The following is a 13482-nucleotide window of genomic DNA, read 5'->3' as shown; positions in this document are numbered from 1 at the left end:
AGGGGGGCTTCCAAGCCCCAAGAGAAGAAAAAAGTCCTCAGCCACACGGGTTGCTCTGAACAAGCTTTTTAATCAGACGATCAAGGCCAACAAGTCTTGGAGCAGAACCTCCGTGTGCGGCTTCCCAGGGATCTGCCAGCCAAGTTCTCCCAGCCTCAGAAATGGTGCATATGCCCAGAGTTCCTGCTGGCACTGCCAGGAGCGGCCTCCAAGTGGCACAGGGGGCAGGGGCATCTCCCCCAAATAAGGGACAGGATGCCCGAGGGCTGGAGGCCTGGCGAAGCATATGGCCTTCCTTCTGCCTGGCCGGGAGGAAAAAAAAAGGAAGGAAAAAAAAAGAAAAAGAGAAGAGAGAGAAAGAAAGAAAGAAGGAAGGAAGGAAGGAAGGAAGGAAGGAAGGAAGGAAGGAAGGAAGGAAGGAAAGAAAGAAAGAAAGAAAGAAAGAAAGAAAGAAAGAAAGAAAGAAAGAAAGAAAGAAAGAAGCCTGATCCAGGATTGGCACCTGGGAGAAACAGAGGCAGCTGGCTGTTTCACCCCAGGCCCAATGCGCGGCTGTCGCTGTCCTCTCTGGCGCAACCCTTTGGGAAGCCAGAGTAGTTTGAGAAGAGCACTTATTGGGGGGGGGATGCAAGTTTCTAAGCACAGCAGCGTCTCGGGGGGCAGGAATGCAGACCCCGAGGCTGGACACAGGGCTGACTGAGCAGCCTCACCAGCCAGGCAGGGCCAGAGGCAGCCTTAGGGTAGCTACTGTGCCTCCAAAAGGTGGGGGGGGGACCCCCGTCCGCCCCACAGCATAACCAAAGGGGTCTTCAGAGGTCTTTGGGCCCCATTGCTCACGGGAGCATTCACAGAAACACCCAATTTGGGATTTCTCCAGCTGACCAGGATGGAGCAGAAAATGGCTTGTGAGGGTCTCTGCCCCCCCCACCTGCCCGCCAGGCAGAGGCATGTTCATTGGTTGACCGATATCCCCACACTTGGGATCAGGAGAGATCCGGACATTTGGAAGGACTGGAGTCGAACACAGGACTCCTTTCCCTGAACGTTTACAAGAATATCTACAGTGAAGACAAAGACATCCTGAGGCCGATGGAGGCCCAGTTCCGTCTTTACGAAGTGGATTTGCAGCCATTCGAGAGGAGGCGGCTTGGCCTTATTGCTTTCTCTCTCCTCGGGAAGGACCCCGACAAAACTTGTACAATAAAACCTCCTCTGATCTTTGAACAGCAACAAGGATGAGCCACGGCACACCCCCCCCCCACCTGTCCAACAGCAAACCCACAAAAATGGATCCTGGAAGAACAACCGGCCCTTTTTCCTTCTCCTCCGTCCACTTCGGCAGAGAGAAAGGCAGAAGCCCCTCCCTCCCTTCTCGCAGGGAGGCGTCATGTTTGGGGGCAGCCCTGGCCACGGGGGGGGGGCCTCCCACAGGTCCTGGGGCCGGAGCCAGGCAGGCCCCAGAAGAAGGCACTGAGCGCAGAGCAGTCGGTCAAGGCGGGAGGAGACTCGGGAGGAGGGCAGGGGAAGGGGGCGGTCAGTTAAGGCAGCTCCTCCTCTGGCCAGTCGTGGCTTCGACCTGGAAAAGAGGGGGGCAGGGGGGAATCAGGGCATCTGGCCAGCCTGGGCCTCTCCCGGGCAACCTGCCGCCGCCTCTTTCCCCTCCCCGGCAGGCAGGCAGGCAGGCAGGGAAGCTGCTTGGGCACCCAGAGTCTACCCAGGAAACTTCCCGGGCCAGGATCCGCCCCCCCCTCCAGTCTGGCCCCTGCAGGTCAGCAGGTGAGCCCATCTTCCCCGCTCTAGTCCAGGCCTCAGCCCCCTCCCCTCACCCCCATGCCCCCCCTCCCGCTCAGCACCTCAGAGGGGGCTCTCCGGCTGGCCCTGCTTCCTCCTGGACTTCAGCTCCGTCAGCCATGGGGGGGGCAGATCCTCCGGCCTGAAAGGCAGCAGAGCCTCAGCAGCCGCCCTGGAGGGGCTTCCCCTGCCATGGGGGGGGGACAGGACATGGGGTGGGGGAGGCTTTGCTGAACTAAGGGGCAACCTTGCCTCCCCTTCTGGCCTGCAGGGCTGTGTGGCTCCCGCTCCCCCCTCCCCATCTCGTCCCCTCTCTCACCTCCCTTCCTTCTCGGGAGTGGCCGCCGGTGCCAGAAACGGACCTTTGGGCGACTTGCAGAGGGGCGCAGGGGGGGCTTCCTCCCTGCCCCCTTCCAAATCGTGCCTTTTCCTGAGTTGAGTCTGTGGAGGAAGCCCCAGATCCCACTCAGGAGAAAATTGGGAAGCAGCTGATGGCCAACAGGGGGGGCGGAGGGCCCCCCTCCCCCAACAGCCTCCAGTAGCCTCCAGGCTGGCCCTGGGAAGGGCTGACCTGGAGGGTTTCTCCTGGGGGGGGGTCTTCTCTGATGTACCTTGAGGGCGGAGGGGGCCAGGCCCGGAAAGAGCGGCAGCCGCGGCTGGGCATGGAGCTGCCTCTCTGCTGGAGGGGGCTCCTCTTCCTCCTCTTTGGTCCTCCTGGGGGGCTTCTCTTCTTCACCATGAAGGGGGGGAGCAGAATTATCATCATGCCAGAATGAAACACCCTCCCACACACGCACCTGGGAGCCACCAAGAGGCTTCAGGGCCGAGAGGGGGCCAGACTGCCCCCCATTAGGCCAGATCTCTTCCCAGCCCCCTCGAGATGCCCGCAGGGGGTGGGCTGGGGGATTCCTCCCTTCCCACAGGCCCCACCTGTGGAGTCCCTGAACATCCAGGCGCTGGCTGCTCCCTCCGCCGCAGAGAACGGGGGCGGCTGGGTGGCTCCACTGGCACTCCTCCTGAGGATGCGGGAGATGGGAGCCCGGGGCTGCTGCCGTCTTTTGCCCAGCAGGACCCGGCTCTTCAGGGTCCCCGAGTCCAGGCGGGGAGTTTGCTGGGAGAGAAGAGACTGCTCGCAATGGACGCTCAGACCCCTCCCCCAAAGCCAGGAGGACCTGCCCAGCAACCCACCTCCAGGAAGGAGAAGTCCGGGCTGGCCTTCTCTGCGGGGGAAGACGCCGAATCTGCATCTGGGCTGGAATCAGCCAGGCTGGGGCTCCTCTGCTCCCCGGATGAATCCTGCTGGCCGGCGGCAGTGGCCAGATCCCTCTGAGATGAGTACAAGGAGGTTCGGTGGACGGGGGACAGCTTCTGTGCAGGGGCCACGCTGCCCTCCCAGGAAGGAGACTCCGGGGTGAAACTAGGAGAAGCAGGGGGTGGAATTAGGCCCCCGAATGGCAGTTTGGAGCATGACCGATTGCGAGGACCCTTCCCTCACCTGGGCCAGGGGCAAGGGAGCAGCCTGTTCTGGGGAGGGGAAGGATTCTAACAGCTCAGGTAAATGGGGAGGGGGGACCAGCCTCCTCTCTCCCCCAGACCCCACAAAGCCACCTGGCCTACTGTAGGACTGACCTCGTCCCTGCTGCAGCACAAGGGGGGGGGCTCACCCCTTCTGTGTACTGGCCAGGAGCTGACTGAGCAGCAGAGGGCGCTGTGGGCTGCGTTTCCCAGGAAGAAAGCAGCTGGGGGGGGGGGAAGCCTTCATGCCACTTCACACACCCCCAACTAGAGCTGGCTCTTGAGGTCCTGCCTGGCGCCAGGGAGGGCCCGTCGTGGCTCCCTGCCCTTCTTGCTTGTCAACTGGCTTGGAGGAAATGGGTGAGCAACAGCACTGCTCCCCCCCCCCAGACCCTCACCTGTCTCCCATGTGCCGCCGGTCGCCCCAGGTGCCATACCTGCTGTCGGCCTCCTGCACGAGGACGTCGGTGTCCCTGGCCTCTGCTGATGGCCGGCCGAAGCACTCCTTGAAATGGCCCTGGGAAGGTGAGAAGGGAGAGCTGGCGTGACCCTCTGCCAGGGAGAGACCTGGGGTCTCGGTGCCAGGTGGAACGGGCTGGGGGACAGCACCTCCTCCCTTTCCCTCTTCCCCGTGGCGGTGGAGGCACCCCCTAATTTCCACACTCAAGGGGCCACCAGGCCAAATCTTGTAGCAGCCCCAGGGAAGCAGAGTTTCTGGGACTTTCTGCTCTCGCCAGCCACCGAGCCTTTCCTAAGGACGGGAAGACGGACAAAACCCCTTCCTAACCACATTCCTAAGTGTTCATTTTAACCCCTTTCAAAACGGTGAGCTTAATTTGACACCTTGTGAATTGTACCTTCTTTGGATTTAAGAAGTTTTAAAGAGAGACTTATGAATTTTAAATAATCTACAATTGGCAGGCTCTGCAGAGGGCTGGAGGAGCCGCCGGAGCCGCGGGCGCAGCTCCCCCCACCCCACTGTGTGACCCGCTCTCCCCCTAGATGCCAGGGGGCCCAAGAGCCCCCTTGCTCACCACTGTTCAGAGTCTGGGTTCTCTTGCCGAGACCCCCTCCCTGCCAGGAAACTGAGTGCCCCCCTCCCCAAAGGATCAGAAAGCGGGAGAAGGGCTCTTACTCACCCAGAGGCTGCACAGGCGTTTCCAGCAACTTGGACAGGAATAAAACTCCATGTCCCGGGTCAGGCAGCCCCCCACCCTGTTCCTCTCAGCCGAGCCCCTTCAAGGGGGCCTGAATAATTTGGAGCTCAGCTCCCCCGGATGGAGGAGGCCACGGAGGGAGAGCAGCCCCGGGGGAGTGTGAGGACCAGGCAGCCCTTCGCTTGCTCCGAGGCCAAAAGGGGGCCCATCTCCTCGCCCCCAGGCTCCCCAGGCACCCAACGGGTTGCTAAGTGGGAAGAGGCTGCAGCACAAGGTCACCACCCTTGTTGGTGACAAATGACCTCATTTCCCCCTTCAGCTGCCAGAGGAGAGGAGAAAGGAGCCGCTTTTTAAAAAGCAAATGGGAGGAGAAAACCTTCCCACGGCAAGCAGTCCTTCAGCAGCCTCCCCTCATCTGGAATGCAGAACCAACTGAGAACTTGCAAATTATTTATCAGCCTCTCTCAGATTGTCACCAGAGGCTTCTTATCAACGGTGAGAGGCGGTGAGGAGGGGGGGGGATCCTGAATCTGGAGGACAGGGGCCCACCAGGAAGATCTGCTTCTGTTATGCCTCCAAAGCGGCTCGACCACTCTGCCCCTCCATCAAAGACCCTCTGGCTGAATTCCAGCTCCGGAGCAGAAGCTAATCATCGCAAGCCAGCCGAGAAGGGAAGGCAGCAGGAGAACATGTTCGGCAGACACACACACACACACACACACACACACACACACACACACACACACACAGAGGTCACCCCTGCGAGGACAGCAACTGGGAAGCCTTCATCTCCTGCACTCTGAACCCCGGTGGAGCCAAGGGCTTGGCGGTGGGCCCACCCGCACCAGTTAGGGAAGGAGACAGATTCACCTGGAGGGGAGGGAAGGGTCCCGCCAGCGTTTGGGAGCCCTGAAGCCACGGTCATTTGCAGGCCTCCCCCGGCCTCCTCCACGAAACCAGAGGAGCCGCTGCAGGGAATTCAGGGGGGAGCCTTGAAGCCCATGGCAATTCTCAACCCAGCAGAGCTGAAGAGGGGAGCTGGGGGATGGAGGCTGCAGGCCCCCGATAAACTCCATCTCTGGACAGCAAGGCTGCCATTGAGATTCCGCCCAAAGGGCTCCCGGTCCCCGAGCAGACGTGGGTCCTCGTCCCTAGGCAAGAGGTGCACAGGCGCCCCCCAGGCTCCCAGAGAGGAGGCCGCCTGCCAGCCGCTGCCCCGCAGGACCAGGAGGCAGCCTCAGAGGGAGACCCGGCTCATCCCTCCCAGCCAAGGCGCCTCCCCACGGGACCCTCCTAGCTTACAGCAGGCAGGGAGGGGGGCTCAGCTCAGCGCAGGAGCCCCCATTTCCCCACTGCCGGAGGGTCACTTGGCTGGGATTGGGGCCCCGTCTGGAAGTCAGAGCTGCACCCAGAACACCTCCCTGGAGCCCAACCCTGCCCCCGGGAGCCTCCCAGAAGGACTCGAGGGTCAGGTAAATAAGTGACTTTTATTGCAGATACGCAGAGCTCTAATCGGGCAGAAGAGGAAGCTCTGCCGTTTCCCAGACTCTTCGGTTCCCATCGCCCCCTCCCCGGGGGAGGGGGTTTAACTGCCCGGTCCCACCCCACCCTGGCTTCTCTGGCAAGGGACTCCTTTCTGCCCATTCCTCAGCCCTGGTTCTCAGCCTCCCAGGAAGGGGCAGTCTGTGGCTGCCCTGGGCGCAGCAACACCCTCAAAGGCCAGGCCTGACCTCCAGCCACGGCTGGGGAGGGGAGCCCTGTCCGCGTCCACCTCAGGGGCACCTTTCCTTCTCCGGCGGGGAACCCAAGCAAAAGTCCCAGGCCGACAGAAGGAAACGCCAAGGACAACAAAGGATGACACAAGCCCAGTTCCTCTACGAGGAAACACGGTTTCTTCAATAATCCACAACCAACCGGGTTCAAGCCAAATGCTAAGCCATAAACCACAATGACGGGTCTCGCCTCGCTGCTAAGCCGCAGAGCCTGGGAGGAGGGTAAAGACATCCCGCCTCCCCCCCCCCACACACCCCACAACCTGGGGTTTCCTGCTCTGCTGGGGAATCGGCTGTGGGGCCGCGTCCCACAAGGATCCCTCTGGCCGGTGGCTGAAGCATGGAGGGGCCAAAGGCCATTTTCCTCCAGCTGTTCTGCCGAGTTCTGCTGAACCAAGGCGGAGACCAACCGTAGCCTGTTCCTTGGAAGGACCAACCACCGACCCACGGCAGCCCAGGGAGACCTCTGCAAACGGGCTGCTGGGCACACAACCAGCCCTACAGATGCCCAGAAAAGGCTTGGCAAAGAGCTGAGGAGAGGCTGCAGCACTTACCCCTGACCAGTGGTCGGTCCTCCTCTCTTTATGGAAACTCTGTCGCTGTGTAAGGAGGTACAGAGAGCGCTTGGTGGTTGTGGCATCGTCATGGTCCACGGTGAGGCCTTCTTTCCCAAGGTCCTGTTAGGAGGAGACCCATCAGATGGAGAAGCCCCCCCCCTCAAAATCAGGCGCTTGCTCAGGTCTTGACAGCCCTCCTTGTCCTCATCCCTGGATGTCAACTGCCAAGGGAGCCAGACCCCCACCCCACCCTCTCTGCCTCATTCTTCCCACTCGGAAACCCGTCACGTACCCTTGTCCCTCCGTGAGAGAAGCAGTCCCTCGGCGACGGGCCTCCCTCGCTCAGCCAGACCCCGGGCCTTTCAGGAGTGAACCTCTGGCAGACATGGGGCTGATCCAGCCTTGGTTCCGAAGGAAAGCTGGGCCTTGCTTGGCTCTGATGGTTTTTTTCAGAGGAGGAACACTTCAGGTCTGGCGTGGTGCCTGTCCCCAGGGATGCGGTGGAATTGCTCCGTTCTGTTCCAGCATGCGCTGCAGGAGAGTCCTTCTCCCAGACTCCGGCCTGGGGCTCAGCTTTCCACCCAGTCTTGCCACCCCAGTCACTGCTGGGGCACCACCCGCCAGCAGGGGCCAGAACCGCCCACTTCTTTGGACTGGCTTCCTTCCACAAGGCTCTCAGGTCCATACAGGCAGGGTGGGGGCCAGGAGTGGCATCTCTGGCACTCTGGGGGCCCTGCCCGGTGCCCTCTCCCTCCTCTCTGCCAACAAGAAAGGCTGTCTTTGTCCTTGGCCCGGGGGGCTCTGCAGACCAGGGCTTTGCCTTCTCTGTGTCTGGCTTGCCCCACTGAGGAGGGCTGCGCTTCTCCTCTCTGGCCCTTGACTCCTGGGGGTGGATCTCCAGCGCATCGCCCTCATGCACATGGCTGCCCTCACCACTGCTGGCCCCGGTGCCTGGCGCTCTGCTGCCCAGGGAGTGCCCGACCCTGCTCTTCTCTCTCTGGTCGGAGCTGCAGGGAAGGTTCCCTGAGGAATTGTGCCTGGGGGGCCATTTCTCCCAAGGAAGGAAAGTGCTCTCTCTCTGGCCCTCCCACTCACAAAGCTTCTGGGACTCTCCCCCATATTCTGCCATCAGCTCATCAATGTCAACCACTCTCGATCTGTAGTGATCGGGGGCTTTCTCTTCCGCTCTGCCAAAATCGAGTGCACCGGATCTCTTCCGCTGGCTATCCTGCTGGAGGGGTGCCAGGTAAGGAGGAGACCTTGTCCCAGGACAGAAGGGTGGGTCAGCTCTGGCCAGACGCCCTTCAGATGCCGCCTCCAGCTGTCTCTGCAGCAGCTCCTGGCCCTGGTCTCTGGCCTCGGTCAGTGGCTCCCGAGACGCCCCCGTCACCGAACGGTCCGAGGCCGCTCTTTCTCCCCTGGGCCTGCTAAGAGGCCTGCCTGCAGAGCTCCCTCCCTCCGAAAAGCACTCCCTGTGCTGGCAATCGGAGGGATCGGCTCTCCTGGAAGCGCTCACAGGAGGAGCTACAGCCGCAGCTCTCCCAGGCTGGTTATTGATCTCCTCCTCCGAGATTTGGCAGGTGACTGCAAAATACGTGGCCTTGGGCTCTGAAGGAGGGAGCGGCTTCCTTGGGCTGCTGGGACAGGTGACCTCCGCCTGCCTGGGGCCTAGTCCACGGAGGGCCTGGGGGCTTCTCTTTGCAGCTGCACCATCCATCAGATGCAGGGCATCGCTTCTGCTGGCTAGTTCGGCAGGGTCCTGAGGGGGCTCCCCCGGGCCCTCAAGCCTGGCAGCGCTGTGGGGCAGAGTCTTCCTTCGCCACCGGTCTGAACCTTTTGGGGCAGAAACGTTACGGAAGCTGCTCACCCACTTCACTTTGATGCCGGCTCCTCGCAACTCCTTCCCTTCCGTGGTGCCCTCCCACTGTTCTTGGACTCCGTATCCGGCCAAGTGCAGCTTCTGTCCTTCGGAGCCCTGAGGGGGCTTCAGGTCCAGGCCAAAGAGGAGCCCTGGGCAGCTGCCACTTTGCAGCGGACTCGTCTTCTGACCTTCGCAGTCATCGGCCCCGGGCACCCTGGCTCCAGCCCTCCGCGGGATGCGATCCCTCAAACCGGCTGGAGCAAGCCACCTCTCCTTTTCGGTGTCCAGCCACGGTGCAAAGTTTCTGTCCTCCTTCATCCTGAAGGACGCTGCCTTCTCAGAGGCCGGCTGCTGTCCGGCCCGATTTCTGTCCGCTCCGGTTCCTTCCCTGGAGAAAGCACCCTGGTTCTTGAAGGCAGCGAGGTCCTTCAACAGGCCAGTTCCCGGGGCAGGAGCCTCGCTCCAGTCTTTGCTCCTGCCATATCCACCGGCTCTCCGGTTCTCCTTCAAAGGCCTCTGGCGGCGCAGAGTGATGGCCTTCCCTCCGGAGATGGCGGCCACCGCCTCGCTCTGGGCCCTCTCCCCCACGGTGTGCAGGACCTCGTACCTGGGCTCGATCCTCTGAGCCAGCAGGGAATCCTCCACGCCCTTTGAAGCACTTTGCTCATCCTTCTCCCTCGAGGGCTCTTCAGCCCACAGTGGAGAGTCTTCGTCCTCTGTTAAAGGTCTGGGATCTTTGGATCCTCTGGCCCCCCCTGAAGCATCGGCCCCCCGGGCGGAGGCTTTGCCCGACTGGCCATCTCCCAGCATTCTCTCCGACCCTGATTCCCGGCCACGGGAGGGCGAGTCTCCAAAGGGCGGCATCAGTGACAGCAAGGCCGGTTCAGGGCCAAGCTGGCTGGTCACCACGCTGTGTCTCTGCACGTGATGTTCAAACATGGTGGCTCTGACTGTTTTAGGGCCGGCATCTTCAGTGGAAGAACTGGAGAACGTTCTTGCTTTGGAGCTGAGGACCAAGCCGGGGTCTTTCCCAGGCGAAGAAGCGTTTGGCCTGCCCTTGGCAAGGGTGCCCTCTCTCTTGGGGGGACCCTCTGTGGACGGTGTTTTTGCCAGCAGCGGGGGCTTCCAGGGACTGCCAGCCATGCTGACCTCTCCAACATCTTTTCCTCCCGTGGGCAGATCCTGAAACAAGCAGAAATACGCATGCATTAAGAAGGCGTTGGGGGGCCCTCTTCACTGGTATCTGACGGATCAGGTCTCTCTCTCTCTCTCTTTTTTGCAGTAAGAGTTGAAAGCGTTCAGGAACACAGTGTTAAAACACCTCAGTCTTTTTCTTTAAATAGTTCCTAGCAGTATATTAATTTTTTTTAAATGCAGAAAAGAATACAAAGGATGTTATACTCCACCACCCACCCAGTAACGTGGATGGGTATTTGCCCCTTAATTTAAACGATGTCTTTAAATTTCAGGCACTGGCTCGTCAAAAGAACGGTCCATCTCATCAAAGCAAACTTTGTCAAGAGACTGCAGCAGGCTTCACAGCAAACGTATCCGAGAGCTTTGCAAAAACGTGTAAATTGTGGCAAATGTTTATTAAACTGGCTATACAAGCAAAACTACCACAACCTGCTACACACATATACACTTTCACTTACACAGAATACAGCCAGTTAACCAGCATAACCCTTCGACAGATCAATGAATCATGTCTAAGAACCTTCCAGAAAGGGCTGGAAGACAAAAGTCCTGCGGCCATCAGGCTGCTTAGAAAGGCTGAAAAAAGGTGTGATGCTTTCTTGAATCTTGGGGCACTTCAATTCCCATAATCCACATGCTGGCTGAGGGATTATGGGAGTTGAACCCTAAGCTTGGGAAGACTGGCATAACAACAAGCGTGATCTAATTTACTGGTAAAAGGAACAAGCCCACAGTTTATTAGGATCCTGGAGAGAGGCTTAAAGCACGTGTTGCTAAGAAAAAAAAAGCCACGCTTTTCTGGGCTATCCCAAAAGGCATCAGCCCTTAAGGACTCTGCCACGCTTGAAGGGCCCATTTCCTGCTGAGCCATCCCAGCCATGTCTAGGTTTCTCTCTGAGGGAAGAAATGGATTTGGGGGTTTCCCCCCTTACCTCTGGAGCATCTCGTATTTCACCAGCAGGCTTCCTGTTCCATTCAGGCTGCCTCTTGGGCTTCAGCTCACTTGCAGTCACGGGGCCAGAAAACCTGTTTGCAAAAATTCCACACCGTTAAAGAGGAAAAAACTCAGAAGAACCACAGGCCTTTGTGCAATTCCCTCCAGCCTTTGAAGCTGAAATGCAGTCAGCTATAATTTTCAGACGTGTACAAAATCTTAGCGCTGGGCTCCTCCAAAGGCCACTGGGAAAGGATTCCTCCCCCTGGAATCGGCCTGCCCACACGCCAACAAGACCCCCTTGAGCCCCCTTTTTTCATCATTCAGATGCAGACAGAGCCAATAAAATTATCCATAAGCTTCAACCTTACTGGACCCCCCCCCCATTTTATTGCTTCTGGGTTCTATTCTTTTTCGCATTACAGATTCCTCCTTCACGGGGCCATTATTAGCTTCCAAGCCCAGAGGATGCTTTCCTGGAAGGCTGCATCTTACACTTACATCTTTGTCAAATCTGTGGAAAGAGGCCGTGAGCGGAACGAGGCACGCAGGCTTCCTGCCTTGAAACCTGCATTCTCTGCCGTCAGCACTTGAATCCTCTGCTGGACATTCAGTATCCGGAGCTCCTGTCCGGGGCTGCCGCAGAGGGACTCGCTCGGGCTGGGAGCCCAAGGCTTTGCTGATGGGTCCAGGAGAGGGACCGTCTTTTTACCGCAGCCGCCGTGCTTGCCATCCAAGGCATCGGTGTTCCTTAAGCCGGCCTCCTGGGGACTGACCTCTCCCCATTCCCCCAAAGGCTGGCCTGTGCTAGCGTTGTGCTGCCCCACACTGGGCTTCCCCTGGATTCCGAGCTCCCAGGGCACCGTCTCCTCCTTTCGGGAGTTTTGACCCAAGTCTTCCGGGACAGCCTGGCCTGGGGGAGCTGCTCCAGCTGCAGCTGAGGGCAAACAGCTTTGGGGAGACTCAGCCAGCTGGCTGGCACTTTGCACTCCCGGAGCAGCCCCACGTAAGCCGGCTGCTGCGCTCCTCGCTCCCGTGGCCTCCAGGGCCCGGTCGCTCTTCTCTCTGCTTTCAGCCAGACAAGGCTTCTTCTGCCAGGGGAGCTCCTGGGATGCAAATCTGCCTGTGAGATCGGTGGGGAGCGGCCTCGGCTTTGGGGTCCCTGGGCCGGAAGCAGCCGCCGGAGGAGTCGATTGCGTTTGTTCCTGCCAGGATTCCCGAAAGCCAGCCGAGGCCGCTGGTCTCCCTCCTGCCTGGGAATGCGTCTCAGCGGCCAGAGTCGGTCGCTGCTGTGGCTCAACACTGCTAGCTGAACCCCTGGGGGCCCCCGCAATGGCCTCCCTCCAGTGAGGGGCCCAGGAGAGCGGCTTGGGGTCCGTGGAGAGGGAGGGCCTCCTTCGGGGCCACTTCTCTGACTGGGAGCGTAGCAGCTGCCCCTCCTGGGCCTTGGGCCCTCCCTCTTTGGGCCCCCCCTTCGCAGGGCTTCTGCTTTCAAAGAGGATGACGGTGTTCGCCTGAGGACTCAGGCAGACGGGCAGGTGGGCGACCGGCTCCCTGGGGGGTTGGCTTTCCATTGAGTTTTGATCCAGCAGCGGTGGGACATTTCCAGTGGATCCCCTGGGAGCGTCTTCAAAGATCTGGGCAACGGTGGGGGACTTTGGTGCAGTGCTGCTGGGCTTGAGTGCCGGGATGGGCGGTTTCACCGTAGCAAACGTGTCGGTAGACGCCTCCCGGGAAAACGGCCTGGGGGCCCAAGGTGGCCTGGATGCAGCGGAGGGCATGGTGGTGGGACCCACGGCATTCCCCACTTTGTTCCTGCCCTCCAGGATGAGTGGGGCCAAAGAACTGGGGCCAGTGTCAGACAGCGGGCTGGTGAAGGAGTGCCGGAAGATGGCCTCTTTCCTTGGCTCGCTTATGCCGGCCAGGGAGGTCAGGGCAGAGCCGAATTCCACTTGTGTGGCCATTGCGCTCCTTAAGCGCCTCACGGAATTGGGACGGCGAGGGTCCTGCCAGAAGGAGCACCCTGCGAAAAATGGAAACATCAGGCATTAACATGATGCTGAGCAGCTGTTTATATTCCCACAGAAATGTTCCAAAGTGCAGCTGTTTTTAGGCCCACAAAAAAGATTTCCAGCAGGCTTCTGGATCTCTGCTCTCCCCAAAAGGCACCTGCAGGGATCCTCGCCCCATTCTGCTCATTTCGTCCTGAGTCCCAACACACGGACACAGGCGTGTGAACGCACACGCTCCCTCATCATTACAACACTCCCGCAGATGCATTTTATGCAATTAGGCTCCCAACACCAACCTGGTTCCCTTCCCAACAGGCCCATTCACACAACCTGAGTGTCCTGACCCGTCTCAGAAGGATTCCACTTGGGAAGGGAGCTGACTCGAGGGAGGATCATTCTGAAGCAGACCTCCTCAAGGGATCCACAAAAACAGCTGGAGAGAAAAAGAGCCTCAAGGATTCAGGGAAGGCAAGAGGTCCTGTGAACGAAAAAGAAAAGACGGTTCGGTGGCCGAGGAAGAGAATTCTTGTCTCTTGATGACCTGGAGCCCAACTGGACTCCTCCCTCGCCCCTCCAAGTGGACAGTTGGGAGGCCTCCTGCCTGCTCCACGCCCCCAAGAGAAGAGACAGACAGAGCTGCTTCTGGCTTTGGCAAGCACAGGTCGCCTCCTTGGGAACCAGATTGA

The 13482-nt window shown here is 59.7% G+C and overlaps 1 protein-coding gene across 10 annotated transcripts in view; it reads right to left on the bottom strand.

The window, feature by feature from the left end:
* Positions 1–50: 50 nt before the first annotated feature.
* The window catches only part of KIAA1671 (KIAA1671 ortholog), a 24676-nt gene continuing 11244 nt past the window's right edge, over positions 51–13482 (bottom strand). For 7 of the 10 annotated variants that reach the window (XM_039362790.1, XM_039362792.1, XM_039362788.1 and 4 more), the window contains 12 exons: positions 13141–13274; positions 11286–12807; positions 10783–10876; positions 7085–9835; positions 6790–6912; positions 3705–3823; positions 2980–3208; positions 2722–2902; positions 2403–2521; positions 2111–2232; positions 1854–1933; positions 51–1576 (listed from right to left, as the gene is read on the bottom strand). In XM_039362790.1, the coding sequence (XP_039218724.1) occupies positions 1855–1933; positions 2111–2232; positions 2403–2521; positions 2722–2902; positions 2980–3208; positions 3705–3823; positions 6790–6912; positions 7085–9835; positions 10783–10876; positions 11286–12807; positions 13141–13192 (5391 nt within the window). In that variant the 5' untranslated portion in view covers positions 13193–13274 and the 3' untranslated portion in view covers positions 51–1576; position 1854. Of the gene's footprint in view, positions 1577–1853; positions 1934–2110; positions 2233–2402; positions 2522–2721; positions 2903–2979; positions 3209–3704; positions 3824–6789; positions 6913–7084; positions 9836–10782; positions 10877–11285; positions 12808–13126; positions 13275–13482 lie in introns of those variants that run through there. The other 3 variants (XM_039362795.1, XM_039362796.1, XM_039362797.1) reach the window with 3 other exon arrangements.

The sequence above is a fragment of the Crotalus tigris genome, unplaced genomic scaffold (assembly GCF_016545835.1).
Source record: "Crotalus tigris isolate CLP2741 ecotype Arizona unplaced genomic scaffold, ASM1654583v1 scf7180000019478.12717781048:2074007, whole genome shotgun sequence".
NCBI lineage: Eukaryota > Metazoa > Chordata > Lepidosauria > Squamata > Viperidae > Crotalus > Crotalus tigris.
Note: the sequence above shows the minus strand (reverse complement) of the source record. Positions and strands in the feature narration are given on the sequence as shown.